This window comes from Alligator sinensis, unplaced genomic scaffold, assembly GCF_000455745.1.
Source record: "Alligator sinensis unplaced genomic scaffold, ASM45574v1 scaffold264_1, whole genome shotgun sequence".
In the NCBI taxonomy this organism is placed as follows: domain Eukaryota; kingdom Metazoa; phylum Chordata; order Crocodylia; family Alligatoridae; genus Alligator; species Alligator sinensis.
This window is the reverse complement of record NW_005841831.1, coordinates 4,163,401-4,184,124: the sequence shown is the minus strand read 5'-3', so window position 1 is coordinate 4,184,124 and position 20,724 is coordinate 4,163,401. Positions and strand designations below refer to the sequence as shown.

The 20,724-nt window shown below is 43.1% G+C and overlaps 1 protein-coding gene across 1 annotated transcript in view; it reads right to left on the bottom strand.

Annotated features, from left to right (window-relative positions):
• TM9SF3 (transmembrane 9 superfamily member 3) overlaps window positions 1–20,724 on the bottom strand; it is a 95,287-nt gene that overhangs the window by 67,356 nt on the left and 7,207 nt on the right. Inside the window, exon 3 of the mRNA XM_006014843.1 lies at window positions 2,648–2,770. Coding sequence (XP_006014905.1) covers window positions 2,648–2,770 — 123 coding nt within the window. The remainder of the gene's footprint in view (window positions 1–2,647; window positions 2,771–20,724) is intronic.

The window sequence follows — 20,724 nt, the reverse complement described above, 5'->3', positions numbered from 1 at the left end:
GGGAAAGAGGGAGGAGGGGTCTGTGGGCCTGATCCAGCCCACAGACTTGCCTCCCACTATTCATCTGGTCCACAGAGCTAGATGAGTTTGACACCCTTGCTCTAATCAGTCAACCACTTTCAACTTCTGGTTAGTTGGTCCATCTCCAACTCGAAAACTCCTCCCAGCTCAAAGTTTGTTGGCGCACACAGGAATTGTTCAAATGCTTTAGCTATGAAGAATGTTTTTGTTTTGGTTTGTCCTTTTTAAATTAAATTTTAATTTTTTTTAAATCAAGTCATCAGAAGTCCTTGATTTTGTTATTTACATAATGAGGATTGAGCTCTGCTACAAATACATGCTCGCGTTAAACAATTTTCCTTCAATAAATTCAGTATTTGATGTCGGTCACAAAATGCTCCCAAGTAAGGCTCACAACACAGCCCTTATAAACAAGCACTGAGTGAAAATTCTGTTCTGAAAGGTATTCAAGTGAAAAAGGAAAAAAATCCCAACAACAAGCTTTAGTTGGATAACAGATAAGCCAAATAAGACTGCACCAGAGGGATAGCAACTTCTGGCTATGTAACTGTGCTCCAAGTCCAGAAGCATTACTCAATAGCACGTTCTGGGATGCTAACATCAACAGCTGAAAAAAAACCTTTTGTAAAAATAGAAGTCATCCATGCCTGACTGCCTTAAAAGGTTTGCCAAGTGTACAACATATGGTGCTCTCAAGATAGTACCTTTTATCAGTACAGGTGCAAGAATCACTCTGCTCTTACCATTCTTACCCACATCTTTCCTAAGTTTTCCTCATTAAAATACCTTCTATTTTGTCTCTGCAGTTACAAGACTAGTAGAGCTAAGCCTCATTTTTAAAGCTTGAAGAATCTGGCTGAATAAGAAAGCGGATATTTACACATGTAAAACTTTGCCCATGAAACTTGACACTAAGACACACTGCAGGCAAGTGAGAACTGCACAGCTTTCTGCATTAGGATAAACAGCGGCCTAGGAAACAAGAGGGAATGAAGAGGAAAGGAGAAGTCACAGACCCCAAGGATAAGGAAAGAAAAAAGTTCTGGATTCCGAACTGAAGTACATATTCTAGATTAGGGATGGGCAATTATTTGGGCCTGCAGTGACAGCAAGGGGCCTGGGCCCAGGGCAGAGTCACTATCTGCTACTTGCATGCCCCTGTGACAGGCGCCGATTCCATGGGCAAGGGAGTGCAGGGAGCAGATTATGGCTCTGCCCTGGGCCTTGGCCTCACACTGCCACCACCCCAAGATCCTGGATCTGACCCCAAGTGCAGCTCCCCGCCCACCTGTGGCCCTGTTCCACCCACCCGGTCAAGCACCCTGCCTGCACAGCTCTCAGCCAGTCTCCATGGAAAACCTGGGATCATGGGTCAATGACAGAACGGGGCTGGGGCAGAGACACGTTTCTGAGGGCAGGGGTGTGTGCGGAATGAATCATAGCTCTGCCCTGGCCCACAACCCCATGATGTCACTGCCTTGTTTGGCTGGGTGGATGGGATGGGGCTGCGGGCAGGCGGAGAGCTATGTCCAGATGGGGCTGTGTTTGGTGGCTGCAGCCGGAGGAAGTTACTGCTGGGGCTGCCAGAAAATGGAGTCCAGCCGCTGTGCCACCCCAGCCCTGCTGCACGCCCAGGGGTGGCAGGACTGGCCGCATGTGCCATGGCTCAGGCTGTTCCCTGCGCCTAGGCTGGGTGGGACCAAGGGACCTGCAATGGGCCATACAAAACCCCTAAGCGGGCGAGACCCAGCCCACGGGCCATATTTTGCCCACCCCTGTTTTAAATCTACTTAAGAATATCAACAAATTGCTCTGTATAAACCAGTCTTCCAGAGAGTAAAGGGAAAAAGAGGAAATAAGTTAAATTCATCCCTTATTTAATGCCATTGACGAGGCAAGTCATATCAAGTAATTGTCCTGAAATAGATGGTAGTTAACATCAATGGATGAGTTATACAATGCTTTCAGCTTTGAAGCTAAGGAACAAAAATGCTCATTTTGCACTTGGACTTTGGGACAAAAGCATGTAAAACTTTGTGACAATGAATCTAGCTCTTTTATTTGTCCCCAGTTCTCAACACCTTGCTGCTTGTTGAGAAAGTTAAGCAAAATTATTTGAAAAATGATGAGAGAACAAGTAAATACACTTCACACAGTCCATTCAAAAAGTTCAATTTACTTCTATATAGTTAAGTGGCTTTTTAATTAATATTTAGCTCCTAACGTAATAATGCAAAGTGATGAGAAAACTAAGAAGCTTACTGAATCTGAGACATAAAATCCCAGTTGTACTATGCCAAAAGGCAAATTGTGGCCTCTGTTACACACACAGCTAATAACATGCCTGGCCATATCTCACAAAGCAACTGAGCATTAGCAGAATATCAATTTAAGGAAAGAATTGTCAAAGCAACTTTTTTACTCTTTCTATGTAAACTGTAACTGAAACAATGCAAGTCACTGAAAGGTATTCTAGCAAGATATCTTTTTATGTAGTCATAAACTACATTCTGATCAATGGTTTTCCCAAAGAAATCTTAGTCATTAGATGCAATTCCATAAATCTTATCAGGACACAAAACCTAACTGCTTTGGTTTCAGTCAGTTATTAGGACTTATCACTTACCCCATATTGGCAAGTCATCAATATACATCTGGTACCAATAGTGATTCTTAATAGCATACACAAATGCATCTCTCTTTGCTTTGTCCAAGTCAATTTCACAGTATGTCGTCTGCATTACATCATCTGTAAAAATTAAAACACCATTAACAGATGCATTAATGAGATGGCTCTAATTAAACACAAAATAAACTGAAGAATGTGTACTTCCAGAGCTTGTAATTCCTGTGTTGTATATCCTCAGTCAGGTAACTGACCAATTCCTCAACTACCATATTTGCTTGCATACAACTTGCCTGCAGATAGAACAAGCACCTGGTTTTTGAAAGACAGAAAGAAGAAAATAAGATTTTTCTAGAATTATGGCTGCAGAGAGAAGGGACAGAGGTTAATCTTCAGCTGACTCATCCTCCCTTTCCCACATAACCAAAGCCAAACCCCTAGCTGCTGGTGACCAGCAGGGTCTCCGTGGGTAGGTAGATCTATGATTTTGAAAAGAGTCTGCACTAAATAGCTAAAGGGTATGAACTAAAGAGGCTGTGAAAGAGCAGCCAGAAGCATCTAGCACAGGAAATTGCCTTAATGGAATTTAGCTTGATTAGTGGAACATCAAGACCATTAAAAAAGGAGAGACAATCATTAACATCTGTAGAATGAAGAACACTCAGCTATTAAGACAAAGGAGTCCCCTCAGCTGACTAAACAGTAATGTTACAGTTGCTGCACTGTAAAGCAGGAATTAAACCAGGGTGCTTCCAACTCTAGACAAAAAAAATCAGCTTGCCCAGATAAATATATGCATCCTAATTTGGGGGGACTGACTGCAGAGGTGTGGGGTGGAAGGTGTGTGCTGTATATAAGAAAATACAGCACTTTACTGCACACCCTAATACACAAACATTTCCCAGTACAGTAAAAAACGGTGAGATTTCAAAACATTCGATGATGCATGGCCTCATGAATACTTGAACAGGTTAAGTGAAGACTTAAGAAAAGTCAGCAGCAAACTTGTATTAATAACCACTCCCAAAGGACTTTTTTTTTTTTATTAGAAACACCTGCTAAACAAGTGTCAAACCCGTAAACCATTTTAAAGGTACATTACTGTATATAGTTAGTAAGTGTTGCAAGTACTGCAACACAATATATTAAGTAACAACAATAACTAACCCTCCTGCCACTTTCAGGAAGCTAGTGCCATATTATATAAAGTATTATATAAAAATTCAAGAAGTGATAAAAAGTACTAAGAGATGACTGTTGATACAAAAAGGGTATTAGGGAGCTGAGCTGAGCTGGCTGGAAATTTAAATCAAGACATTTTTACTTTCAAAAGTACCTACTTGTCAAAAGCATGTGTACACACATTCAGATGACTTGGGATAATTCTCCCAGGTTTGTTTTCCTGGTAGAAAAACTTACCCAGAGACTCATGAACAGAAATTTGAATGCTGAGCTCTTGAAGAACAGAGATTTTGCAGGACTAACAGGGGCCCCTAAGCACACATCTCAGCATGCCCTTCAGGGTCTCTATTCTGCCTGGAGAAAGATAGCAGTAGCGCACGAGGAAGCCCCAAGTGGTAGATTCAGACCAATCAGTGTCAGTCTGTCTCTCCCTGAAGCACAAAGTAGGGATTGTGCAGGGGGTATATTCTATCCCATGCTTGGTTGGAGAAACAGAGTACAGATGCACACTGTCTCCTGGGAGGGGGAAGAGACAGGTGGGAGCAAAGCATCCTGGGATGCCGAAGGACTGTACTGTGACTTCTCTCAGAAGAAAATATGTACAGACATTCAGTCTCCCAGGAGTACTTTAACCTTGGTTGTTTCCAGGTTATTTTACTCTGTACACTAGTGGTTTCTCCTGGGACAGCAGCAACTCTCTCAGGAGAAACTGAATGTCTGTAACATGGCCGAAGTCAAACTGTCCAGGATACAATTTTTGGTCAAAATTAGCTATAACCCCACTGGATTACAGGCTATTCTGGGGATCAGTGGATTTCCTTCCCCACTCCATTGTGAAACATTTCCAAACAGAATAAATGGAACAAATGAAAATGTCAGAGACTCAGACTTTTTTGCTAAACCAAATTCTTGCTTTCAAAATATATCCACTAGGAAGGGAGTGTATTTTAAGTGCTCTATAGTCATTTAGTAGTTGGAAAGAAAAAATAGCGTGACCATATAAATCAGCACTGAGGATAGCTACATTGCCTCTAGACTATAACCCACTCGGAGAGCTGCTGGTTTTGGCCCTTTAACTATCAGGTTTCGATACCCCAGACAAAATGTTATGCCTGGGCTGCAGAAGCTGGCCAGGTTTATTTTGTTTTCTTTTTCTTTGGTTTTTTTAATTGATCAATTCAGTTCTTATTTACTGTAACAAAATATTTTGTAGCTCAAGTTTAGAAAGGTTTATTTTAAGCCATATTTGACCCCTGAGAGATTAACTACTGCTCATGAAGAAGACTTACTATTAAGCAAAACATGAATCACAATTTGAGCTTAGCATGAAACTGACAAAGAATGACAATAAAGCACCAAGTATTTCAGGAAAAATGTAAATTCTCTATTTAGTCACAAATCCAGAGCTTAAGGACTTTGATTACTTTTCTAAGCAACACCAAGATGACACTAAAAATCTGTTAGAGCACTGACAAGCAGACACACAATGGCTGCTTACAGACATTAAAAAACAAAACAAAAACAACCCACCCCACCCCCAAAAAGTGGTGCTTTACTTTAAACTTGATGCGTTCCCACACCGAGTCCCATGAATACCCAAGAGTCAGCACCCCAGTTGGACCCCGTTCTGCAGCATCTGTATAGATTGAACACTTTTATGAGGCTATTTTGATGCTTTTATCTAATAGCTGATTGAATCAGCTTTAGCTAAAGCACCAAAAAGCCCTGTTGAAGTGCCCTACCTATACAGATGCTGCACTGCTTCTTCCAGTAAAGCATGGGGTTTTGGGGTTTGTTTGTTTGGGATTTTTTGTTGTTTTTTTTTTGGGGGGGGGGGGGGGGGAAGTTGCTTGTTTGTTTTATAGCACTTCCGTTTGTGTGTGTGTGTGTGTTCATAACGCTTTTGCTCAAGTGTGCACGCGCCGAGATAGGGTTCCCACAGATGTGTCCTGCTCTTTTGAAGCCTCTGATTGCAGTCCAGGGGGGCTGTCAGGGATTTCCCTTTGCTCTGGGGGTGGGAGCAGGAGGAAGGCGATCGCAGGCAGCGGGGAGCACACATGGACCCACCTACAGCTCTGGAGGTGCAGACCCATGTGGTGCTCCCTGCTGCCTCCAATCACCTCCCCCTCTCTCACCCCCAGAACACAGCAAAGTCCTGGACATTTAGGCAGGGCTGGGAGGGGGGTGAGCGGAGGCTCCGGCTGCGACAGGGCAGGGGGGAGGCAGGAGGGTTGTCTGTTCACCAGTGGGGGAAAGGGACAGGGGGGCTTTGAGGGCAGCCTGGAGCTCCGTGGCCCGGCAGCAGCACAGGTGGCCATGCCCAGAGGGGCTAAGCAGCCAAATGCTGCTGGGGGGGGGGGAAGGCGGCGGCCATGGCCAGGCTACCCAGGCTACCGCCTGGTGCGGTAGCAGCTTCATCCCAGGGCAAGGGCTGCTACAAGCCTCCCTCCCCCTCCTCTTCCCTTAGCCCGGGCTGGGCCCGGACACGTTCCACCGCCGCCTGCATGCATTGGAGCCACAGTGCTCTGCCCAGGCATGATGGGGACAGCTGGGGCCTCCAGCAGGGCTGGGGGTGGAACAGGGGGCTGTGGGTCAGGAGTGAGGGGCACTGGGGTGTGGCGGAGGACTGTGGGTTGGCACCACGGGGAGATGTGTGTCAGGAGTGAGGGGCACCAGCAGGGACAGGGGTTGAGAGGCTGCAGGTGGGGAGTGAGGAGCATTGTGGGGGGAGCTGGGAATTGTGGGTTGGGAGTGTGGGAGGCATTGGCAGTGCCAGGGGGCTGTGGGTCAGGAGTGACAGGCACCAGCAGGCACAAGGGGTGGGGAGCTGAGGGTCATGAGTGAGGGGCATCGGGGGGTTGGGGGACTGTGCGTTAGGCGTGCAGGGAGCACTGGCAGCAACAGGGGGCTGTGGCTCAGAAGTGAAGGGCACCAGCAGCGGGGGGGGGCGGAAGGAGAGAGAAGGGCTGCAGGTGGGGAGTGAGGAACATCAGGGAGGGAGCTGGGGACTGTGGGTTGGGAGTTGGGGGGGCAGTGATAGTGCCAGGAGGCTGTGGATCAGGAGTGAGAGGCACCAGCAAGGACTGGGGAGGAGGGGGAGCTGCGGCTTGGGAGTGAGGGACACCATCAGGGCCCAGGGGGGCATGGTACTGCAGTTTGGTGAGTGAGGGGCGCTGGCAGGGCTGGGGGGCTGTGGCTTGGCAGTGAGGGGCAACAGAATAGGCAGGTGAAGGGCTACCCTTCAGGGCTGGCCATGTAAACACTTCTTTGAAACCTGTCGTTCATGTCGGGCATTTTGCTAGCAAGGATTATAAGGATCAATCTTAGTTCGGGCCTAAATGGATACAGCTAATATCCACTGTTCAGAGTCTTTTTCAAATTGAAATTTAATTCTGACCACCATAGCTTTTATTTAAAAACAAACCTGGGTATGTGTGGAAAGAAACAAGCTCCAAGGACTTGGGAGAGCATGGATGCATCTGTGCACCAGTTTTCCCAGGATACTAATTGATTTAAATCCAATTCTAAATTACTGAAAGCAGACACGGCTGAATTAAAACTGGCAACATACAGCCAAGTGAACTGATGCAAAATTGTCCTTAATGAAGCCATGTGCTGGTGCTTTAGAATCAAGGTGCTAGATAGCTCTTGGAATTCCAAAGAAACCCTTTAGAACACTGGCTCTCACCTGGGACACTGCCAGACCTCTTCAAGGTATTACTGCATTCAGATGAAACCGTCCCACAAACCTCTCTTTCCAGGAGGCACAAGTAAAGCCAGACCATGAAATGACTGCACCATTAAGGATACTTCTGCAGGAGGGGGTGCTGGTTCATTTGGTAAGCCTAATGCAGACAGAAACACCCTGCTTCCTTTTTGGCCCTACACAGGCCTTCTAGAAACAAAGGCACCTGGGACAGTTCCACCTGGCAAAGCAGTGGGGCAGCAGCCTGGAGACAGTTAACCTCCACTCTGCCACTCTACCACTGCTGCCAGGTGGAAGTGCGTTGACCCTCCTCTTTCTTTCTAGAAGCCGTGGTCAGGGCTGGACCAAGAAGCGGCTGCAACAGAAGGGGGTGGCCCATTGCAGCCAGCCTGACTAGAAGGACTGCTGCTGCTGTTCCACTTGGAGTTCAGACCAGCAATGTCACCACCACAGGCAGGATACAGTAGGTGCAGCCTCTTCCCCTACACTTCCTAGGAGGTGAGGGGTCCCCTTTAGGCTTCTGAAAGGCTTCTCTAGGCACTGAAACAAAGACAAGAGGGCATGCCTCCTTTGTGTGAAAAAAAGAAGGGCTCCTTCTATCCACATCCATCACAGAGGGTGTTGCTAAATTCAGAAACATTATGGAGGGGGATCTTGAGTCTAACAAAGTTTGAGAACCACTGCTTTAGAACATCACTGCCATGGTATCTGGCTCAGTTGGAACACAAATCTCAAGAATATGAAGTTGCCTTTATCCATTTATGCAGCCTCTATTGTTGACATTTAAAGCATCATCATAAAGGCTCAAAGTTATTTCACAGCCAATCGTTTCAGTAGAGATGAACCAATTCCAAGCAATAACCGAAGGCCTTCATCAGAACTCCTTATACTTACTTAATTGTATGTACCACCAATCCAATCATTCAAAAGCCAAAAAATCCCTACGTCCTCACCCAATCTTGAACCTATAACCACGTTTTCAATTTGGCTTACTCGCATCCACATTGCATGCACCTTCTCCATTTTCCTCTATGGAAAACAATCATCTAGTAACACTGTTCCTACAAAACAATTAGAAATGGGCCTTTTTCGAGTTCCTTGGCATACTGAAACAATAACTACGTTACATATATGGTATATAGTCTTTGCTGTTTCTGTGAAGTAGCCTGTAATATCATTTGATATTTGGGGAAGTTGAATAGAGTCTTTGTAGAAATAATGCAATGAGTAAGTAGCATTTTGTTTTTTCTCAGTAACAATGACTACAAGCATCTAAGGTCTCAAGCTGCATCTGTAGAAGAAAAGGCACGTGTACATGAGCAAAGCAATGTGGAGGCACCTGTTACAGAGCAACAATATTTCTTCAGTCAGCAGCATGTTAAGAACTAACTGAAAGTGCTGAAATAGCATACAAGAGATCAAAATAAAAGCAGGGCTTGATCCAGCAATGAATTCTGAGATTTCTGCCAAATATTTAGATCAGATTTTATTTTATTCAGGTCTCAATGCCACATCATCACTGTGAGCACCTTACAACATGACATTTTGTGTACTACATAGCTGCTGTCACATTTCTTCAGCCTTCATCATGTTTCTGGAAACAAACATCACTTATTCTAGAATTCTCCTAAATCAGTGATATATTAAAATACAGTAAAGCAGCGGTGTCAAACATGGCCCACAGAGCCATATGCTCCCTTGTGCACTGCATGTGGCATGTAAACTGGACCCAGCACCACATGAACTGCAGGCAGCAAAGGGAGTTGTGTGCCCATGCCTGGACCCTGTGCCACATGAAGCACTGGGTCCAGCCCATGCACCACAAGCACCTGCTAGCTCCAGAGGCGAGATGCCCAGCAAGCCCCAGTATCAGCACATGATGCAGAGGACTTGCATAGGGCGTGCACTCCATGCAGTGCCCCACTTGACCCAGAGCCAGCGTTCAGGGCACAGCTGCCTGCACCACCCTGGGCTGACCTCCTGTGCTGCCTACACACTGCAGGTAGTGTTGGCTCCATGTCGACCCCAGGGGCTGGTGCATGCTATGCTTCCTACATTGTGCAGCTGGACCTGGTGCCACAGCCATTCCACAGGGGTCCTGTCACAGTCTGGCCTATTGACCAGCTCAAGGATGCTCATCTGGCCCATGGGGCCAGAGGAGTTTGACACCCCTGCAGTAAAGCATGTGCGTCACACACACATGCACACACACTTTCACTTTTTAAATCTAATTTTCCTAATTAATGTTACCCAGACAGTAATGCCAAAGAATCTTCATTTTCCAGTACAAGTTGCTATGGTATTAATGTTCCATATATTAAATAATTCACAGGAACACAGATGCAACAGATAGAGACTGCCAATTCAAACATTTGTCATTTTAACAAACGGTATCAATTTTTTTATTCAACTGTCTCTATTGCTAATTTAATTTCTCAAAAAAATTACTATAGGGGGATAATTTGATATTGATGCAATTCTTTCAGACTTCAAACAAGTATATTATTTGCATGGTGATGAAGCCATTCCAAAATTTTGTCCAAAAGACCCAAATTCATAGCAATGATAAATGTACATATGTACATGTACACACACACACACCAATTTTATACTATATAAAATGTTGGGCAAAATTCCATATCCAGGTGCATCTAAACTTTTTTTGACTGGATGCCAGATGGAAAAAAAAATTAGATACGCCTAGAAAAAATAGTTGATATGGAATCTTGCCCAATATTTCATCATCCAGGAAAAAAAAGGCTTCATATTTGGCAAAAAAAGAAGATAGCTACTTTCTGTAGCAGGAAAATAAAGAAAAAACTGCTAATGCCATGTCAGCTCCCGTAACATTAGCAATAGTGGGAGCCTTAAGCCACTATCTTAACCACTGCCTTCATTAGCTATGTTTGAGGAAGATTATAATGAAGGAAAGACAGTCTTGTGGTTAAGACACTGGACTGGAAGTAAAACAATTGAATTCAATTTCTACATTTGCCACAAATGTCCAATGTACCTGTGGGAGGTCACTCATCCATGTGCCTCAGCTGCCTAGCCACAACATGTTATTTCCCAAGTACGTCTGGTCTATTTAGACCAAACTCCAAATAGAAAGACGGTCTCCGATGGTTCCCAGAGCAGATTCTAGGTGAATGGGGCTGTGATCTTCATCTGGTAGTAACTAATGTTGGTATTTACTTTGCCATTTTTACATTCAGTTTCTGACTATAGAGCTGCACCTTTGATAAGCATGTGAAGTTGGATGCAATTTTTCTCATCTTACTCCAATATATAGAGACAACAAGCAAATTTAGTTTGGCAGGCCCTTAAAAAGCTTAGACCAACCCCACTCCCCAAAATTAATTTAAGACTAAAATGTTTTATTAATTACTGAACTTTCCCTAACACCAAGGTTTATCCCTAAAGGACTGTCCTCTGAAAATCAGGATTTAGATTTGATCTTGTTTCAGGGAAATCATCACAGCTGTAAAACTAAATTCAGGTACTCAAGCCACTATTTTTAAAAAGTGGCTACGTTTAACAGAGTGCATTTTAGGTATCCAAAGTGTTTTGGTTTTCAGGAGTGCTCTGCACTCACCAGCTGTCATTTCCTTCAGTGGGAAATTATTGGATGCTTAGCACATTTGACAATCAAGTCTTTTATGAGTCCAAATAAATGTGAAGGCCAACTATAGGTCTTTATTTATGATTTGGTGGCCTCAATTTCATCTGGGTAATGCTTGGGCAACTTTGGGGAAAAACAAAACAAACCAAAAGCAAACACATAACAAAATGTTAGCCGAATGTTATGCCTATTCTGCTAATTTTCCAGTTCACTCTAACACACAAGCCAATTTTAGCTATGAAAACGTTAATGAAATTTCATTTAAAAATTCACCCCTAAATTGAGATAGTGAGAATACACATCAGCTCTCATAAGGAAGAAACACAACAGCAGAAGCATTTGACAAAAGGGCTCCGAACCTTTAAGATTGTGTCTGGCTCTTCATGCCTGCATTTCTTTGCCTACTAAGTGTATGAAATAACACTTCGTTGTTATGACAGCCCTTTGGGGAGGATTCCTGGCTGTTTAAATGTGACCTTTAGTGCCCATAAACTAGAAAAAATGAAATAATCTACTCATGGTTAAACAAGTCACCATGTTATTTGTAAAAATTTAACTCAATAAATAGAAACTTGGTTATTTTTATCTCTCTCAAGTGCTTTGACTTCAAAAATAAGATATTCAGCACTTTTTCTATATTAAAAACAGAATGAATATTCAGATTAAATTCATGATCCAACATTAAATAGTATTAAAACTACTTTCTGATGTAGTAATGGCTGCAAGCCAACAAACAGTAAGGGGATTATTGTCTTCATCCTTTATTATAGGCATAAAGATAGTAAAGGACAAAGTAGAAATGGACAGAGACAGCATTCCAGATGACACCTACATTTACTCATCAGCTGGCTACCAGTACCATCTGTTTGCACTTCACTTTGATCCACACTGGCTTTCTAAACACATTTAAATACAAATCCAGTGCAGGTGTGTTACAGTTCAAACATTTAGACCAATTAATATCAAAATGTTTGGTACTCAAAAGAATATAAAGCAGGAGGGGGCTGAATGGAAATGGAATTTCAAGCTTTGCCTCACATAAAAAATTAAAAAATTATATGTTGGATCACCAGTTAGTGACTAACAAAGTGGATTAGCTTCCCTATATTCTTATTCAAAAGGAAGCTAAAACCACGAGGCAATACAAGTCAGTAACATTATCGCATAAGACAGGACAGGCCTGTTATTAGGTCCCGTGTGTGTGGAACCTGCAGATCCTCCTTTGTTACTGCTTAAGAGGAGCAAATACACAACACAGGGCAGGCTCTTAAATTGTCACCTCTCAGACACCCCTCATCTTACCAACTTCCAAGTAAAAGAAAATTTGCTTTGGAAATACTAGCCACAGCTTCCCTCAGAGTGACTCAGATTAAATAAAATGGGTGCTTCCCTCAAGATCTAGCAGAAAAAGCAAAGTCGTGAGTGATTACTGTGTTCAGGGATTTCCAGTGAATGATTCAAGCAAGCTGTTCTGTAAGTGTTAATTGCACAGAAAATATGCCATAATGCTTCCTTACTGCTGTCACAGACAGTACATTCCCTCTGTGGTTTAGTGCCACAGCAGAGACAGTCCGTCCCAATATGCTTCCAGCCCTGTTAGCTAGCTCCATTCAAATTTATGCCAATTTCCTTCTTATGCTTTTAGGTGTTTAATTAGGATTACTTTTCTTTTTTATCCCCCAAAGTTATAGTACATAATAGCTTCAAAGTGAGCTCTCTTGATAAAACATCTTCCTTCCTTCTTAATTGTTCATGGAAAAATAGGACTTTGTGAATATTTTAATTAACATTTTGTATGGCTAGATAGTGCATGTAAATGTCTTCTTAGGCAGGTCTTCATTAAATTTGCAAATTTAAGTTCATGTTGTTCTGCGATGGCACCAGTTTTAACCCATCTGTTATGAAAATACAGTTTGGAATAACTTAATTGCAGGTACACAAAAAAATGGTTAAAAATCAGCCATGAGATAGCTTAACAGCCATGAAAGAGCCATGAGATAACCTAATCAGCCTAATGGTTAATACATAGGCACAGCCAAACAGACCACTTTACCAGAATATTCTCAGCAGTGCTACCACCAGTTCAGCTAGAGTCCAAGTACAAACAGGGATCCAGTCACTCTTGGCATTTCTGCCTGAAAAATGTTGGTTTACCACTGCTAGAACTGGCAGGAACTAACCACCAGCACTCTAAAGTCTCCCACACTTCCAAGAAGACAAAAACATCAAATTCTAGATTTTGATTGCACCCCTTAAAGAGCTGGGACACATCTATCACCCATCCTCTCTTTTACCCAACTTAACTATGAAGAAAAGGATAGAGATCAAAACCCACTTGGACTTGCTTCTAAACCACTTGAAAAATTCATGCATTCATGGAAATAAATAGGCTGGAGACAAGATAAACTTCACCCCCTTGCACTGATCCTACACAAGTGTGAGCGGACAGTTGATGCAATGAAAAGATATAAATACTTTCACAATAACCAAAATTGACTTTCTGTTAGAAATGAGCAATTAAAGCCTTAACTAGAAGAGGCTGTACAGCTAGCCTTCAGGCATGTTTCACAAAGACCTGGTTTCAGAACTCTTAAATTTAAGAATTTCTAATTTTAGACAAGATTCTTTGGGTAGAGGTGATATTTTTTATTAGACCAACGAAATAGTTGGAAAATTTGTTCTTTGCAAGCTTTCAGGCAGAAATACCCTTCTTCAATTCATTTCAATTTCTACTCTTTTGTCTTGGAAGAGACCTTACTTGGGATTGCAAACTATTCAGACTGGATGTAAGGATATGCCCTGCTACCATATCCAGGTATAGTGTACATGTTAACTGAGAATATTCTTTTCTTGCACACCACCTCCCCTCCATCCCCCTCCAGAAAATAAGACATGTGGCTTGTATTTGAGAAAGCAGGGAGAAGAAAAAGAGATTTTTCCAGAGTTATGGTTGCATGGAGCAGGGACAGAGCCTAATTTTCAGTTTGCTCATCCTCCCTTTCTACTAAGACAAAAGCTATAACTGAACTGTTGGCAGCTCTTGACTGCTCTGTCAAAGACTGATACTGTAGCTACTGCTGAAAACTGGACTTCATAGACAGGGCTAGAATTCGGGGAAAAGCTACAAACAGGGTTGCAGAACTGCAATGTAGGAGGACAGAGACCAAGAGTACATAATAACTGCTGAACAAAGGATAGCTTAATTAATGGAACACCAAGACCATTAAGGGGGGGGGGGGTCATAAACACCTGTGGACTGAAGAGCAATTAACAGGAAACAGTTATAGTATAATTGAGTCATGAACTCAACTGACCCCCTCACTGCTGCCTAACTAGAAATGCCACTGCTACTGCCAGGCAGTTGGTTGGATGGAACAGGAATCAAAGGAGGGTGCAACCTCATCACTGCACCCCAATCGTGGGAGCCTAATTTAAGTGAGCATAGTATGAGAGTAAATACAGTATATAATGATGCAAAGACAGCTCAATGATATTCATATAACGAAAGATTAGAACTTGGGCCCATGAAGAATCACATTCTTAGGTTCTCAATGAAGAAACATTTTTTAAAGAGAAAATGTACTGATAGTTGCAAATGGACCAATGGATGCTGTATTTCTAAATGTTAATAAAGGTTTGCGATGTCTGAACATCAAAACAAAATAAGGCTATAAGAAAAATAAGGTCTACCCACTTTTTGGAATTAAAGCACATGACAGATACAGAGCTGGCAGGGACACAGCTCTAGGCTACAGGAAAAAGAACTTCAGTCATACCACGTAATATTTTATACCTGCTTTTAACGCTAGGTCAACAATACTTTCCAGAACACTTTATTTTAAGCTCTTAACTACAAGGGACACTACAGGCATAGGGAAAGGCAAATCATTCAAATATTAAAATGAGAACAGTTCATAGAATCATAGAAAGGTAGGGTTGGAAGGGACCTCAGGAGGTCATCTAGTCCAACCCCCTGCTCAAAGCAGGACCAGCCCCAACTAGATCAGTCTACCCAGGATTCTGTCAAGCCAGGCTTTAAAAACCTCCAAGGATAGAGATTCTACCACCTCTTTTGGTAACTTGTTCCAGTGCTTCACCACCCTCCTAGTGAGAGTTTTTTCCCAGCATCCAACATAAACCTCCCTTGCTGCAACTGGCTCCTTGTTTTGTAATCTGTCACCCCTGAAAACAGTCTAGCTCCATCCTCTTTGGAACCACCCTTCAGGTACTTAAAGACTGCTATCAAATCCCTCAGTCTTCTCCAGTCTAAATAAGCGCAGTTCCCTCAGCCTCTCCTCACAAGTCATGTGCCCCAACCCCTGAACCATTTTCGCTGCTCTTTGCTGGACACTCTCCAACTTGTCCACATCCTTTTGGTGGGGGGGGAGGGGCAGGAAAGGGCAGTATTGGACACAGTACTCCAGATGTGGCCTCACCAGTGCTCAATAGAGGGGAATAATTACTTCCCTTGATCAGCTGGCAACACTTATTAATGTAGCCCAGTATGCTGTTCCCCTTCTTGGCAACTAGGACACACTGCTGACTCATATCCAGCTTACTGTCCACTGTAACCCCCAGGTACTTTTCTGCAGAGCTGTTGATTAGCCACTCAGTCCCCAGGCTGTACCAGTGCATGGGATTCTTCTGTCCCAAGTGCAGGACTTTGCACTTGCCCTTGTTGAGCCTCATGAGTTTTCCTTTGGCCCAATCGTCCCATTTGTCTAGGTCACTCTGAATCCTAGCCCTACCCTCCAGTGTATCTACTACACTCCCCAGCTTGGTGTCATCCACAAACTTGCTGAGAGTGCAATCCATCCCATCTTCCACATAGTTAATGAAGATATTGAACAAAAGTGGCGCCAGGACTGACCCCTGGGGGCTGGGGCACTCCACTTGATACTTGCTGCCAGCTAGACATTGAGTCATTGATTACTAGCTATTGAGCCTGACAATCCAGTCAGCTTTCTATCCAACTTAGTTCATTCATACAACCAACCCATAGTTCCTCAGCTTGCTTGCAAGAATGCTGTGGGAGACCATATCGAAAGCTTTGCTGAAGTCAAGTATTAAGTATCCAAGATTAGTTTAGAGGCAAAAGGAATCAGAACTCGTGGTAGAGGTGATATCTTCTATTAGATCAACTAGATTTTTTGCAAAAAGATTTCTTTAATTGCTTTAATCAATTCCTTTTGCTGAAGTCAAGGCATATTACGTCCATGGTTTTCCCTGCATCCACAGAGCCAGTTATCCCATTACAGAAGGTAATCAGGTTCGTTAGATATGACTTGCACTTGGTGACTCCAAACTGACTGCTTCTAATCACCTTCTCCTCTAAGTGTTTAGAAATGGATTCCTTGAGGACCTGCTGCATGATTTTTCCACAGACTGAGGTAAGGCTGACTGGTCTGTAGTTCCCTGAATCCTCCTTCTTCCCTTTCTTAAAGAGGGCACTATATATGCCCTTTTCCAGTCGTCTGGCACCCCACCCGATTGCCATAAATTTCCAAAGATAACGGCTCTGCAGTCACATCAGCCAACTCCCTCAGCACCCTTGGATGCACTGCATCTGGCTCTATGGATTTATTCATGTCCAGCTTTTCAAAATAGTGCCCAACCTGTTCTTTCACCACTGGGGGCTCTCACCTTCTCCCCAAACTGTGCTATTCAGTGCAGTAGTCTGGGAGCTGACCTTGCCTGTGAAGACTGAGGTAAAAAAAGGCACTGAATATTTCAGCCTTTTCCTCACCTGTCACTAAGTTGCATCTCCCATTCAGTAAGGGACCCACACTTTCCCTGATCTTCCTCTTGTTGCTAATATACTTGAAGAAACCCTTCTTGTTACCCTTCACATCCCTTGTTAGCTGCAACTCCAATTGCACTTTGGCTTTCCTGACTTCATCCCTGCATGCCCGAGCAATATTTATACTCCTCCAGACTCATCTGTCCAAGCTTCCACTTTTTGTCAGCTTCCTTTTCATGTTTAAGCTACGCAAAGACTTCTCTGATAAGCCAAGCTGGTCACCTGCCATATTTGCCCTTCTTCCTGCACATTGAATGGTTTGTTCCTGCCCCTTCAGTAAAGTTTCTTTAAAATACAACTGGCTCTCCTGGACTCCTTTCCCCCTCGGACTGGCCTCCCAGGGGATTATGCCCATCAGTTCCCTGAGGGAGTCAAAGTCTGCTTTTCTGAAGTCCATGGTCTATACTCTGCTGCTCTTCTTTCTTCCTTTTGTCACAATTCTCAAACATCTCTTGGTCACTGCTGCCCATCTTGCCATCCACTTCTATATCCCCCACCAATTCTTTCCCATTTGTGAGCAGTAGGTCAAGCACAGGCCCTAGTTGGTCTCTCCAACGCTTGCAGGAAGTAGTTTCCAACGTGCTCCAAACACTTCCTGGATTGCCTGTGTACTGCTGTATTGCCCAGTTACAAAACTGTATAAAATTTCTCACATTTGTTTAATAAGAACGAGAAGCGAGTGATATTGGGAAATTCTAGGAAACTCTTGATGGTGTCCTTTATTAATTAATGATCAGACTTCTCTTTAGTCAACAATTCAGAAATAAGCTGTTATGAACTACTTTCCCCTGGCCTCTAAATAAAACCCAAAGCAACATCTGGAAAGAAAGCAAACCTGTCCCTTCTGACTTGTTAATCTGGAGATGTTTTGTATTTGCAGACTGAAGAAAATAGTTTGAGAAAGGAAGTTAAGAGTGACAAATTCTCTTTCCAGCTCTTAACAGATGCTGATTTAAATCATCTGGTCTAGAATAATGGATAGGAAGAAAAATTTAATCTTAAGTACATCTGAAAAGTACATCAGTCCATCTGGCTATTTATGTCACTACAATACAAGCATCTGTACACATCCTTATGAAGGAAACTATTTAAATTTAAAAGAAAAATCCTACCCTTTAGGTGAACAGAAAGCAGCCACTGAGCTACAGATGTTTATGTTGCAGGATTATCCAAGTTAGACTTGGGTCACATCAAGATTGAGACTAGAAGTAAACAGAAAGAATGCAGGAACTCTGACCTACCTCCACCCCCAACTCTGACTGAACCTCACTTATCAAATGAATGGCTGATCTAGAAATGGGAAAGAACAAGCAGCTAGTTGAATGGCTTTATATCCCTTTTTATGCCTCAAGGAAAAAAAAGGTCTCTTCATTCAGCATTTGAGTCACCTACAGCTGTTGTAACAATCCACTTCCTCCCTTTGCTGTCAACTCTGTCTTTACTTTAAAACTGAATTGAGTTTACTGAAATCCCACTTCTACCCCTACAGGGAAAGCTGCAGCTTCCATAGTGGACAGAAAAAAAACTGACAAGAGGGAGGAATGAGGAATATCTGCTACAGAACACCACAATCCACTGATATCATTTTATTCATGAAGATACAAAGACAAACTTCCCCCACCAAAAAGCTAATATGAAAACTGCATAGTCCATCAGGAACAGACTCACTGTACGGCTTATCTTTTGGAAGTCAAGCAACAATTTGAAAAAACAGAAGAAATAAAAAAAGAGGAAAAATTATTGACCCACTTGAAACAGAAGCCCCCAGTATTCACCTGTGACCCAAGTCACACAAGTTCTATTCTTCATGCACAGCTCTTACTGCATTTAAGGAACACTCTTGTCAAGAGGCACAATGCTCTAACTCTAGGCAAAATGATGCAATTAAAAATAACTGAAATAAATTGGCCTTATAAACAAGAAAAAAAAAAATCAGACACATCGTACTTTTACTAAATGAAAGATTAAATGCATTTTTGTTGTAGCATTTAATTGCAGTCAATAGAAACAACAGCCTCTGTCATTCCTGTTACTTACCATTTTCAGGCACGCTCTAAAAATCTGGATTGGATGTTGCTTTCCTTCACAACAAAATCCATAACCACCTGTAAATACTGCAGTATGGCAACAATTGTTTTTGAGTGAATAACAGTATCATTTGGTGGTGCAATCAATTTTTTAAAGGGAGAAATGTTAACTTATAATTTATTTTTTAACACACAAATAGATTCCCTTGTGCTAGCTACAGCTCTTTAGAGTTATAAAATACTCTTTCTGTTTTAACAAATCTGAATGATGTCATAGATTCCCCCCCCTCAGCTTATGGGGGTGGGGGGAGGGGGGGAGAGAAGGGGAGAGGGGAGGAAAAGAAGAGCAGAGACTTATTTTGGAGAAGTTTGGTTTTGTGTAACATTCCCACAATTTACACAGAGAGGGTCAGGCAGACAGCAAGTGGTCAGACTAGTGGTAATCTTTTTGGGTCCCCCATGAGATCTGGCACGTCCACAGGTGATAAAGCAGCCAGCCGTACTGTTAAGAGGAAATAAAGAGTCTAACTGGACTTTTAGTATACAAATTAAATATTATATGCTGAGCTAGGAGGGGGCGCTACTTCACAGTCAGGCAGCTAGGATCTGGAACCAACTTCCAAGAGAAGTGGTGCTGGCTACTACCCTGGGGGTCTTTAAGAGGAGGCTAGATGAACACCTTGCTGGGGTCGTTTGACCCCAGTGCTCTTTCCTGCCATGGCAGGGGGTCGGACTTGATGATCTGTCAAGGTCCCTTCTGACCCTACCAACTATGAAACTATGAAGTTAACATACACCTCCCTAGGGTCATTCACCTATTAGCTACCACTAGATAGAAGGACTGACGAAGGCACAAAGACAACCTTGTCCCACCAAGATCCTCAGTTCTTTATCCCCACCTGCTGAGAGAAAAAAGTTAATTGAAACAGGCTGTAGGCAAAGGGAAGAATGGTCAATATTTTGTCTGTTTCAGCCAGCTTGGCTTCTTAATGAATCAGAGTTCACCCTCATAGGCAAAGAGAGAAAGGGTTTCTCAGTTCCTTCCCTGTCCCTTCTAAAGTCCCCTGAATATTTAAGGCAGGAGAGTTTCCATTACCTTATTGAGCTGCACAACCCTTGGCTACTGTAAAAAATAAATGAATAAATTTTAAAAAAGTTCTTCAAAAGCATTTATCATGCCTACTACTACTACTGAAGAAGTCTCCTAGGAACCTGAAAACATACCATTTGTTGCTGGATATGTGCGAGTTTCCTGCAACAAAAGGTAACTTGCCAGATATTAAAGGAATTTACCCCCACCTCCAACCCCCAAAATGGTTGATCCACCACAACAGCAGCAGATCCACAACAAAAAAGTTGCTGATTCAAACAACTTCGTTGTGCTAGGATAAATCTGACACCCGGCCAAGTGTCTACCCTCCACGATCCCACAATGCTCTGCTCTACCTCCCCTCCAATTGGAAGCCAAAGATGAAGCTACTGGCTCCTGCACAGCCCCCTTAGCACAAGCAGTCAGGAAGAGTTGCTGACTGCCCTGCCCCTGTTGCTGCCTGGTCGCAACTAGAAAAGGCAGAGAAAACTAGTGCTCCCCACTCTCAGGCAGCCCAAGAGCCAAATACTTTAAAGAACTCCTAGGTGCCATGTGCCCTTTACATTTGAGCATAAGGCAGCACTGGCAAGTGGGTCCTCAGAGCCAGGCTGTTTACTTGTCTTTTAAAGGTTCCAGCACCTGGGGGATGT